The following is a 12271-nucleotide window of genomic DNA, read 5'->3' as shown; positions in this document are numbered from 1 at the left end:
GGTACCTTGCTCAGGGGTGTCTCAGGGTAGCTGTTCAGGTGAATCGAACCCCCAACCTTCCAATCATGGGGCTGTCACTCTACCTACTGAGCTATCCCTGACCCATGCAGATCATAAAGAAGTTGAAAAACGATTGGAAAAACAAGGTGCTATAAGTTGGTACTATTTTACCTGTTTAACTAGTATCCATACACTTACCTGGGCCAAACAAGGTAGTGCAAGTCCTGCATGAGAGGATGAGAACAAGGCTAAACATGATTGCGGGTTCTCCTGCTGGTATTGATCGACGTTTCTTGGAATAAGGAATTAAACTTCTAAATGATATGATTTTCTGGTGAATGGTTATTCGATGTGCATTCACTGCCACGTTTGTGTGACTGGATATTAAATCTGACACTATCATAAAACCTGAACAAAGAACAAAACTGTTTCATTTTAAAAAGTTGTTGCCTACACCCTGCAGAAAACTTTAAGAACATCAAGAAAATATCTGCTCTTTTTTTTCTCTACAGGATCTTGTTAGGAAAGGGATTCCTCATCATTTTCGAGCTATAGTGTGGCAGCTGTTGTGTAATGCCCAGAATATGCCCATCAAGGATCAGTACTCAGAATTATTAAAGATGACGTCACCCTGCGAAAAGCTCATACGCAGAGACATCGCTCGCACTTATCCCGAACACGAGTTCTTCAAGGAGAAAGACAGCTTGGGTCAGGAAGTGCTCTTCAATGTCATGAAGGTGTGTCTTCTGCGGTGTCTAAGAAACCTGTTTGCATGCAGATAAAGAGATAAGTCTTGTGTTCCAGTAACAAGAACTGGTATTTGGTTTTAAGGTGGTTTAATAAAGAAAAAGAGAGAAATCTGATCTTCAGTGAGACTCCTGTAACGATAATCTCTATTACCTTAGGCATATTCTCTGGTGGACCGTGAGGTCGGCTATTGTCAGGGAAGTGCGTTCATTGTGGGTCTGCTGCTCATGCAGGTAATGATTGTATTCTCCACACATACTCTCACACACTGTAACACAAACTTCCAGCTAGTAATTTGATCACTATCATAATATTTTTCTAGATGCCCGAAGAGGAAGCATTCTGCGTGTTTGTGAAGTTGATGCAGGACTACAGATTACGAGAACTCTTCAAACCCAGCATGGCTGAGCTGGGACTCTGCATGTATCAGTTTGAGTACATGATCCAGGTAGACACCTCATAGCTTGGGGAGTAACGCTTTGCCAACATGTAAGCTTCAACAATAGTGAGTCTGATTGTTATTTTTTTCACAGGAGCAACTCCCAGAGCTTCATATACATTTCCAAGCTCAGAGCTTTCATACCTCCATGTATGCCTCTTCTTGGTTCCTCACCATCTTCCTCACCTCCTTCCCTTTGCCCGTTGCTACGAGGATCTTTGACATCTTCATGTGTGAGGTCAGTTAAAGCAAACTGTGGCTGAACGATAAGCTCTGTAAACTTGTATGAATCTTTCTGTCATTCTCTTTACTGAGCTTGAAATTTACACCTGTGTTCACATTCTTACAACACTGGCTTCTTCTGTCTTCTTTTTTCTTTAAACTTCTGTTTGCTTGTAGTTTTTGCGATCTAAAAGAGGAACTAAAACTGCTGGTTTCTGCCAGTGTATGAACTGAGGGGGTGCACCAAGGCCCAGGATTGATTTTGAACTGTGACTCATGCAAGGCTACTCTAGTAAAGCCTGTGAATAAAAACGTTGAGCTGGAAATGAGTGCAATAGGTCCACTTGGAAATGAGCCATCATTATATCAGTGTCTAATCTGAAAAGGGTTTGGGGGTTATATCTTAAGCTGCTGTTATTGTAAGTCACTGTGAACTAATAGCCCCACCTCAGAAAAACAGAGTCTGTGCTTAAATTTTTAAGAGTATTTGTTTAGAGATGATTTCAGGCCAGTACACTTATTCTACAGCTTTAAGAACAGTTAGGTAAAATCAGCTATCAAATAAAAGTTATCCATTAGTGCCACCTGTTGGACAAAATTAAGCACTACAGTTACAGTCACCTTTAGCAGTGTGGCCTTTTTCTTTTTCTCTAAATCACAATCACTCGGGCTGTTTCTTCTCAGTCCACTGTCCAATAAATTTGACAGCGCACTGAGTATTATTTCATGCTCATTACTGGTGGGGTTTTTTCAGGGCCTGGAGATTGTTTTCCGCGTGGGGCTCGCCATCTTGCAGATGAACCAGGCGGAACTCATTCAGCTCGACATGGAGGGAATGTTACAGGTGAATCACCAGCAGCACTTCCAGGGGAGAAGCCTCCATCACCCTCTGTTTATGTGCAACCTCTCATCTCGTCCCAGTTTGTGGGCATGCTGATGTTTAGTGCGGTCCTTTGAGGTCAGAGAAGCTTGTGACTAAAACATGCATTCTGGTGTGACACTTGCCCCCGCTTTCTTTATGTGCTTCAGCACTTTCAGAAGGTCATCCCACACCAGTTGGACAGTGGACCAGATAAGGTCATCCAGGCTGCTTATCAAGTTAAATACAACGCCAAGAAGATGAAAAAGTAAGCGCAGCAGGCATTTCATAACTTCCTTTTTCAGAGATTTTTTTTTTTTGCTGTGATTGTTTTTTCATTGTTCCTCTTTTACAGCTGAACCCCCTTTTTGTTTTTTTGTTTTTAAACTGTTGCATAACTTTAGACAAGATTTTTCAGTCAGCACTGGAGCAAATTGACTGCTAATATTTGAATGCTGCAAATTCAAAACTTGGTTGATACCCGTTCCAAGTGGAGGAAGCAACACATTTAAACGTTCTGTGTACCTGTTCAGTATAGGGGCCAGGGAAATTCCAGAGTTTCCATTTGTAATGGTGTCTCTTTAAAGAAACGTATATCTTTTTTAGAAGCAATAAAATATAGAAGACAAAAGGAAAGGTGATTGTATCCCAAATTGATACATGGAAATCAATTCAGCCGACTTCATTCTAATCATTCTGTGCTTGATTTGTTTTAACAGATGCTCTGTGCTTTTTTTTTTTAGGTTAGAAAAAGAGTACACTACAATCAAAACAAAAGAGATGGAGGAACAGGTGGAGATAAAGGTGTGTGGACATACTTTAAAGTCCCAGAGCATCCCATGTAAACAATTTGTAGTATTTTTTTTTCTCATGTCTTTTTGCAATTCTGTCTTTTTCAGAGGTTGCGGACAGAGAACAGGCTTCTGAAGCAGAGGATAGACACACTAGAGAAAGTGAGTGAATCAGTGTTTGTCACAGTCAGACACTGCGCTCTCCTCATCAACTTTACATTAACCCATTCTGCTGTTTATGTCCATATATCATGTGTATTTCCTAATGACGGAGTCTTGTCTTTCACTAACTGAGCTGTGTTAGTTGAAAGTTGCTGGTACGCCATCATGGACTGGCATGGTGAATGTTCTGATTGTAGATAAAGTCAGAAACATTGATGGATTTGGGCTTTAGGTCATGTGGAGAATTTAAAAACCCAGCTGACCCCACTAACAGAAGCAGAGAAGCCTGTTTGAAATGTGAACGGAGCTGCTTGATACTTGACGTCCATACAAAGCACTGCATGTCAGGGTGCACTGTTTGTGTCATTGTGCACAACACTGAGTCTCTCTGAATGGGCACTTCTACTGCCTGGTAAAGGCACCATGCATGAGGTCTGTTGAGGATATTAAGGGTGTCTGCTACGCTGTGTTTGCCTGCAGGGCGGAAACGAGTCCGTTAGTTTAAACCAAACTCGAGGCTGCTGCTCCTCGTCACGTAACTCTCAGGATCTTTTAACTCTCCACTAACTGAAACCGCTAAAAGCTTGGATAAACCACAGAGCCCCAGCGCCTCTGTTAAGTAAAACACCGCTCTTTAACACTGTCGTCATGCTGCTATTATAGCAAACTTCACTCTCGGGCTGCCCTGTGCTTTTTCCTGTCTGAAACCTCTTTGTTATCTGCACCGCCCAATTCTTCACTCTGTCACCAGCTTATTTTTGCACCTTTTTCACCACACCTGCTTTGCAATGTTCCTTTTATACCTCATTGCGTAAACCAAATATTTTTGGAGGGAAAATGAACATTGCACGTCTTCTTTTAAAGAATCAGTTGTTCTTTTGTGTGCTTTAAACTGTCCTCTGGATTCTCTCTCTCTCTGCTGTCTCTTGTTGATATTTCTGTTTTGTAGGAAAGCGCTTCCTTGGCAGATAGATTGATCCAGGTATACTCCTCATTTTCTTTTTACCCTTAGAACTTATGCTGGACTTTCCTTCTTCCATCTTTTTGTCTCTCTTTAGCAATGCATGCTTATGATTAGTAAAGGGCAGTGACAGTGCTAATCCAGATTATCACAGCTGATTACATCATTAAATAACTGCATGGAAAACCACATGGTGGCATGTTAGACAAAGTAAGAGAATCACAAAAGATGCTAAATACATCTAAGGAATTAAAACTAAATCACCCGCTGCTTAGAGTTAAAAACAAGCATGTCCTTAGGAAATCCAATCCTTCATCTTCTCTGATTTGCCCACCCATTCCGTCCTTTCGTTTCACTTCCTGTCGTGCTCACTCCACCCCTCATCGGTTGGTTATGTCCAAAGGGACAAGTGACTCGAGCTCAAGAGGCAGAGGAAAACTACCTGGTCAAACGGGAGCTGGCTACAGTCAAACAGCAGAGCGAGGAGGCCGGTGCTCAGCTGGAGCAGGCCAAGAAAACCATCAAGCAGCTCCAGCAGCAGCAGCAGCCACAAGGGGTAAGAAGAGCCACAGACAGTCTGAGGCAGGCAGGTTGCACTGGCTCATCTGGCTGACCTGAGTGTGACTGGAGCTGTGACACTGAGACTGGGGTATTGCCCAGGTCTGTGTGTGATGTGCAGTACGTACAACCTCAGGATGACTATTTTATTATTATTATTAGGTGTGCTACAAATTACTTTTGGGCCTGTAAACATTGCAAACAACTGATTTTGGATACATGGTGGGGCATCTGCAATGGCAGAGCAGGACTTTTCTCATTTTAGGTAATGATCTGTTTTGGCATGCATGGATTCATTTTGAGACACAGATTTCTACAAAGTTCAATTTATGTTCTTCTGCATTCTCAGAAATGCTTTCATGAATTTGTAAGCAGGTTGTATCTCAGGCTGGTAGATTTCACACATGGCCCACTGTTCATTGAATCCTCACCTTGCACAACACATCTCCTTAATTATTAATGGTTGGATTCCACATGATAATGTGCAGGCTTTACTGTGTTTTACATAATTTGCTATCTTGCTACACAAAGATTGTTCATGAATTATTTATGTGGAAGTGAAAGGAAAAATGGTTGATGTCAGCTGAAATGAATGTAAAGAGGAATTGAGAGTACTTGGATCAGTGTAAGTATTGTGGACATTACTGGAGATTGAATTTAGTTTGAGGTGAGTGCACACAGCTATGTTTGCTGTCCTTCCTGCTTTTTTTCTGCGTGCTCATTTGTTCTGTTTTTTCTTTTCTTTTCTTTCTTTTTTTTTCCTTGTAGAAAGGACCCCCACGCTTCTCTGAGGAGTCCATCCTGCAGCTGGAGAGAGAGCTCGTGCAGGCCCGACTAAAGGAAGCAGAGTCCCAGTGTGCACTCAAGGAAATGCAAGACAAGATTCTCGATATGGAAAAAGTGAGTTGTGTCATTTTAATGCATCTGCAGTGGGACTGTACTGCCTAAACCTCAGCCGGCAAAGAGTATTACTGTGATCTAGGCCTACCCTGTCATTTCTTTTTTTAAAGGTTTAAGAAAAATTTGATTTTTCCACCTTTTTCAGAGGAACACGTCGCTACCAGATGACACCAATGTGGCGCGGCTGCAAGAAGAGCTGATCGGGGTGAAGTTGAGAGAAGCGGAGGCGCTGACTGGACTGAAAGAGCTGAGACAGCAGGTTAGAGATCTGGAGGACCACTGGCAGGTGAGCACCAAGATTTCAGCACGCAGGACAACTTGAAATAGCTGATCAAAACCCCAACAAATCATAATGCAAATGTTGTACACACACACACCAAACTACGCTGTTTAAAATCAGAGTGGATTTTGGTTTTCAAAAAGTATTTAAATATTCTAAATTTAGATTGCTTTTAGTCATGCCATTGTGAGAAACGCTCATATGCAGTGCTTCTGTTTTTTCTCCCTCTGCACACTTAAACGCAACTGCATAATTAAGGCTGTGAAGTTTTAACGGCACAGTAAACTTGTGTTCAAACAGTGATTCATGAGTTTGACTACAGTAATTATTTAAGATAGAATGGGTTTAATTCAGAACATTTGATTTGGCTTAATTGCCGTTTAATTAATCCATTCAGGCTGATTGAAAACATGAAGCATGTGAAAACTTGAACAGATAGGTTGGTTAACTCAGCTGTAGTACTTAGTTTAAAGAAAGATGAAGATGCAAGTTTAAGCTAGTTAAAGAAGCTGTTTCAAACCTTGAACAATGGCTTATCATTTAGAGTAAAAATAATATTTTTGTTTTCTTCTCACATTTATTAAAAACATTTTGAAAAAATTCTTGCTCTAATTAGACACATCTGTGTGTTTATTTGAAGAGGGTACATTTTCCCTTTTGATGTGTATTTCCATTTAAAGTCGTATTAAGAGGATTTGCAGGTACCCTGTAATTCCTGCTAGTTACAGAGCACAGATCTGGTATGACACACAAATGGTAAAAGTCAAGTGTTTATTTGGTAAGTGATGGTAAACAGGACTGACTGTCCCCGCCCTCTCCAGCGTCACTTGGCACGCACCGCTAGCCGCTGGAAGGACAGTCCTAAGAAGAACACCATGAGCGAGCTGCAGGACGAGTTGATGAGCGTCAGGCTACGTGAGGCCGAGGCTCAGGCAGAGCTTCGAGAGATGCGGCAAAGGATGTTGGAGCTGGAGACACAGGTCAGAGGTTGAATCGGTCTAACAGCACTAATATAATTTATGATTTGATTTGTTATCTGGATTATAACCTGATCTAGATCTTTAAAAGCATTATTCAAATTCCTCATCACATGTTCACAAATATATGTGATTCAGATATCCTTCTCAGTCCAGAGATACAATTCATACTGTATGCAGTCTTTAGGAAGAGACTTTTGTTTTCAGAGTTTTTATGTACTTGCAGTGCAGTTAATTACAGACAATTAAAGGTACATTGTAATATGAAAACATCAGTAAGAAAAGTGAATGTGCATTAAGTGTGATAAGTAGTAAATATGCTGGAAAATAAGGGAATTCCCTCCCTGAATTTCACACAGCAGCCTTCAGGGGGCAGCATTTATCTTTGTATGCAACACAGAAACTGGAACAGTGAAGTAGTGCTGAAAGTCGCATTAGGTTTCAGTTTCTTTATCCTGAACCTATCAGTCAATAACGTGAAATAATCCGCTTTTGCTTTTTGTTTTTTAAATGTGCTTATTCAGAATCAGATTCACAACAACCAGCTGCGTCGAGCGGAGCAGGAGAGTCGCTCTCTGCAGGAGCGCGTGCAGAAACTGACAACACAAAACAAAGATCTGAACGTGCAACTGCAAGAAATCAAGAGGAGACAAGCTGAGATTGAATGCAAGGTACAAACTGCTGCTGCACTCCACACTTTGCACCTTTGGGGCAAACCGTTGCAGCGCTATTGTGGTTTAAATCTGTGAAGTTAAAAAAAAAAAAGAATTGATTTCTTAGAGAGGTTGTCGCCTGAGAGTTCTCTGGTTTGTTTTCTGCAGAGCAAGGAAGAAGTAATGGCAGTGAGGCTGAGGGAAGCTGACAACATTGCTGCTATGGCTGAACTCCAGCAACAGATCTCTGAGCTCGAGATTCAGGTAAGGTTTTGACTCACACTTCACCCACTGCACCAAGCTTTGGATTTCCTCAACTCCCTCACAAACCACATTACATGTAAGCTTCCTTCAGCCATAAAAGGAAATGTCCCATACAAGGATGTGGTGACAAACCCAAGTTATATTTTTTGGGCCCTATGAAGACATCATCCAAAGTTATAACCATAATAGTGACTGTTTGACCTGGCAGATTTGTGGTTTTCAGTCTGAGCTTCTTTACTGTTTTAAGATATGGAGAAGGGAAAGAAAATGTCTGAATTTCCATTAATCAATCAGCATTTCAAAGCTTTGATGATATGAATCTCATGTATTGTTTCCTTATGTTGCCTAGGAGACACCAGTGTCAATCAAATCTGGTAAAGCCGCAACCTCTTCCGGTTCCAATGAACTTTTTAAACTGTTATTACATAACCCAAATACGTATGCAGATCTGTTGGAAATTCTGAAAAAATGCACTTTAATTGATTTTAGTTGATGTGGAAAACTTGGGGGGGAAAGGCTTTTTTGCACAAATCAGAAATATTAAAGCATGTCCCCTTCATCTATATTTATTCCCAGCGTAAATGGGAATTACAAGTCTTAACAAGCAGGAGAGAAGGAAGTAGTAGCATTTATCCCACCAATGAATTCAACATACTCCACAAGCTTAACCAAAAACAAATACAGGCCTGTTCTCCCAGTGACAACACTCAACAATACTAAAGAGAGAAAGTGATCTAAAAAGACTTGATATTGTTGAAGGTGTTTATGGGTTCAACACTTCTCACACCATGCCACTTTCATACAAGTAAAGATACTCGATGAATAGTGAGTGTTGCAACAAGCAGATAATCTTGTTGTGTGTAAACTGGCTATAGGGCATGGGTGTGAAAATGGAATTTAAATATCTGTGAAGATGGTTTCCGTTATGATTTTAAACACTTGGCTTGTACAAGCACCCTTCTAGAAAAAACACGCAATGCAGCCCTGAGCATTTTGACATTAACCAGTCCTTAACTTGCTAGATCCTTATTACAGAGTCCAGTGCTTTCACCGCTAGTGAGTTTGTGTCATGTGTGTCTTATGGTCTCCAAGCCAAAGTGTTTCCATATGAGGAAAGAAAACTTAGGAAAATATCCCCACCTGATTCGAATAAGGTTTGAATAAGGTTAAAGTCTTCTGTCATTTTTGGGACAGATTTTGGGGGATTTTTCAATCCACTTATTTGGAAGCTGGCTGTGGGAGCCACCAGTATAATATCTATTTTCCTGTTTTCTCTGTGTGGCTGCACTGAACCCACACACAGAGATAAGTCACAAACACCTTCATAGAACACTTCTGACGTCTTCAGTTATAGAAACTGGGGGATGTCCAGTGATGCCTTGCACTGAAACACTTGAAGCAACTCTGCGGATGCTCAACTTTGTGCTTTTTTTTTTATTCCTGTTGCGTGCACCTGGAATTGCTCAGGAGTTTCTCCAGTATAGCAGGACATACAGCCCTACAAGAAGAAGGCCCTTCTGTCACATCTGCTTTGCATAACCACCCACTGCAGTTTTCCAGATCTTTTTGAAATTTCCCATGCTTTTGAACGTAACACCAGACTTTTTCACACGCACCACAATCGATATCCCTCTCTTTAAATATCAGTGAGCTGGTGACATTATCAAGCCGCTTCTTCAAAATTTGTCAGCTGAAAGTTTTAAATGTTTTCAGTAGGACTGGGCGATATGACCCAAAATTCATATCTCGATATTTTTTTAGCTGGATGGCGATATACGATATATATCTCGATATATATATATATTTTAAAGACATAAGGCAAGAACAAAAAGAGTTCTTAGTCAAAGCTGTGTCCCAGATGTCACACAGGCACTTTTATTAACATACAGCGTAGATGTACATGAAGAAATTACTCAAAAATAAATTATCAGCATTTATTAAATAATAATGCTCCATAAATAAAAGAAAACAATGTTGTTTTTGTGCATAACAAAAAGCTCACAATTGTACCGTCAAAATGTAAACTAAAAGACGCTGAGCATAATAACAAAGATAGTCAGATTTCACAGCTGCTCTATTCCCAACTTCTACTGCGTGACTGACAGCCTGGAGTTTGAAACCCGCTTCGTAACCGTGTCTCTTACAGGTGCCAATTTGTGGTCCTTATATACACACAATACGGTAATATTACGTTCAAGCACAGTACGTATCACTCCGAGAGGCTCCAGACTACGGTAGCCGTAATGATCCGACAATCCATCAAGCGGTGCAGCTCCATAGCTTACCAAAATCGTACTAAAACATTTTTTTGACAGATTGCTGAGCGCCGTGTACAACATAAAATCGGTTCGCGGTCATCAAGCACAACCAGAATTCATACATAAGGCGCACTGTCGATTTATGAGAAAATGAAAGGATTTTAGGCCATGCTAGGCCATGGCGTTAGCGCGGTTAGCTCGCTAACACGTTGACGCCGTTCAGCCCCACGCACGGGGCGATCCGGGGTAACTTGTTAACGGAAACTTGCCAGTCCATCTTGTCATTGCCTGCAGGCAATGCTATGGGGGAGGGGAAGTTGTGTTCAGTGAAGGAGAGGCGAGGCCGAGTTACGTTGCGGAGAGACAAAAGTGGACGAAAGAGAGACAAACTTGCGGCTCCACAAGTATAATTATAACGTAACATATACTATATCGATATAAACAATATTGTCACATCTTATATCTCGTATGAAAATATATATATATATATATATATATATATATATATATATATATATATATATATATTTTTTTTTTTTTTTTTTTTAAAACCTCGATATATCGCGCAGTCCTAGTTTTCAGTTTTAAGTGCTTCTCAAGTAGTTCTTGTTTTTTGTAAGCACCGGAGTGTGGGCACATGAGTGTGGCATGTTTGCACCTTGCACAGTGCATACACAGTAGAGGAATAGCATGAGCCCCGTGTTAGCAGGAGTAGCTTTACTGCTCCTCATCTGTATCAACACAAGCTACAGTCATGTACAGATTACATGTGTACAGTCAGTGGCCCCTCGCTATAACGCGGTTCACCTTTCGTGGCCTGGCTGTTTCGTGCATTTCTTGGTGTGCAATTTTGCATGTTTTTTTGTTGTTGTTGTTTGTTTGTTTTTACAGCGCATTGTGTTCTGCATCCTGATCGGCTGCAGACAATTGTCAATCAATCTCGTGCTGTGTCTCCTGTACAGTACAGAATGCATTCATCTTGTCAAATTTACAGAAATGTTCGATCACTAGCAGTGTGGCTCTGCAGTGTTGTACTGTTTGTAAGTTTTCTCCCCAACAAACACAACAACAACAATGTCGACGAAACGTTGTGCACCATCAAAAGCAACCGCGGGTGCCTTTGGTTTCATTCTATAACACTGGACTTTTCTTCGAAGGTTTGAACTTCGAGAGTGTTCAAACAACAGAGAAACGTGTGAAAATGTTCATGTCTGTCTGAGAAAAGTGTATAAAGTGGTGTAGTGAGGGGTTTTACTGCCTTAAAACATCTATAATTATTGTAAAAAATAAAGTTCGCTACTTCGCGGATTTCACCCATCGCGGGTTATTTTTAGAATGTAACTCCCGCGATAAACGAGGGACCACTGTAGTTACACGCATAAAACAGATCAATGCTTTTCCATCCCACTGTGTCAAATACCATAGTTTTGTCAGCTTGTCCCTTAGTTTCACATTTATGCACAAAGGCGTGCTTTGGGACAAGTGGCTTGATGCAAAAAACACAAAGTTCAGGGTGTTGGAGGGGTGGCAGGAACAGGTTTATCAGTCAGGAAACTGTGGTCAGGGTCTCCTTAGGATGTTTGTATGATCTACTTGGTTTCACTTTCACTTGCCGGTTAGGTTTAGGCACTAAAAACTGTGGGTTGGGGTGAGGGAAGAATTATTTTTCATTTAACAATAAAAATTTCTAGTTTCATTGTTGATGATGATGATAAAAAATTACTTTTTTATCTTATCTTACTTTTGAACTGATGCGTCACGCACCTCTGCCAAAGTAATACTTGTATGTAACCTGAAGAAACAAAGGCTATGGGCATGACCATTTACTTGGGCTCGCATGACTTCAAGCTATCAGGCATCCTGTGGGGTTGAAATGATTCTTAATAAAATGCTTGAAGCTATAAATAATATGGCAGGTTGGAATAGTTGTGCAGCTCGGTGGTTAGCATTGTTGCCGCATAGCAGGAAGGTCCTGAGTTCAATTCCACCATCAGGCTGGCGTCTTTCTGTGTGGAGTTTGCATGTTCTCCCTGTGTTTGCGTGGGTTCCCTCCGGGTACTCCGGCTTCCTCCCACCGTCCAAAGGCACACAGCTTGTGATTAACCCTTTAAGACCTACCATAGAACCAAGTCCGCCAGAGCTTATATTATATTTTTACATGCTGTAGTGCCATTTTTGGGAGCATTTCAAGTTGCTATAC

The 12271-nt window shown here is 41.0% G+C and overlaps 1 protein-coding gene across 3 annotated transcripts in view; it reads left to right on the top strand.

Annotated features, from left to right (window-relative positions):
- The window catches only part of evi5b (ecotropic viral integration site 5b), a 45357-nt gene that overhangs the window by 18929 nt on the left and 14157 nt on the right, over positions 1 to 12271 (top strand). For 2 of the 3 annotated variants that reach the window (XM_085348796.1, XM_085348797.1), the window contains 15 exons: positions 513 to 737; positions 906 to 980; positions 1070 to 1195; positions 1281 to 1424; positions 2163 to 2252; positions 2438 to 2535; positions 3011 to 3071; positions 3167 to 3220; positions 4170 to 4202; positions 4585 to 4737; positions 5508 to 5639; positions 5785 to 5925; positions 6741 to 6899; positions 7421 to 7567; positions 7718 to 7813. In XM_085348796.1, the coding sequence (XP_085204922.1) occupies positions 513 to 737; positions 906 to 980; positions 1070 to 1195; positions 1281 to 1424; positions 2163 to 2252; positions 2438 to 2535; positions 3011 to 3071; positions 3167 to 3220; positions 4170 to 4202; positions 4585 to 4737; positions 5508 to 5639; positions 5785 to 5925; positions 6741 to 6899; positions 7421 to 7567; positions 7718 to 7813 (1734 nt within the window). The remainder of the gene's footprint in view (positions 1 to 512; positions 738 to 905; positions 981 to 1069; positions 1196 to 1280; positions 1425 to 2162; positions 2253 to 2437; positions 2536 to 3010; positions 3072 to 3166; positions 3221 to 4169; positions 4203 to 4584; positions 4738 to 5507; positions 5640 to 5784; positions 5926 to 6740; positions 6900 to 7420; positions 7568 to 7717; positions 7814 to 12271) is intronic. The other variant, XM_085348798.1, reaches the window with a different exon arrangement.

This window comes from Diplotaxodon limnothrissa, linkage group LG23 (genome assembly GCF_057381915.1).
Source record: "Diplotaxodon limnothrissa isolate DT_005_m linkage group LG23, D_limnothrissa_male_GT1.1, whole genome shotgun sequence".
Lineage (NCBI taxonomy): Eukaryota > Metazoa > Chordata > Actinopteri > Cichliformes > Cichlidae > Diplotaxodon > Diplotaxodon limnothrissa.
Note: the sequence above shows the minus strand (reverse complement) of the source record. Positions and strands in the feature narration are given on the sequence as shown.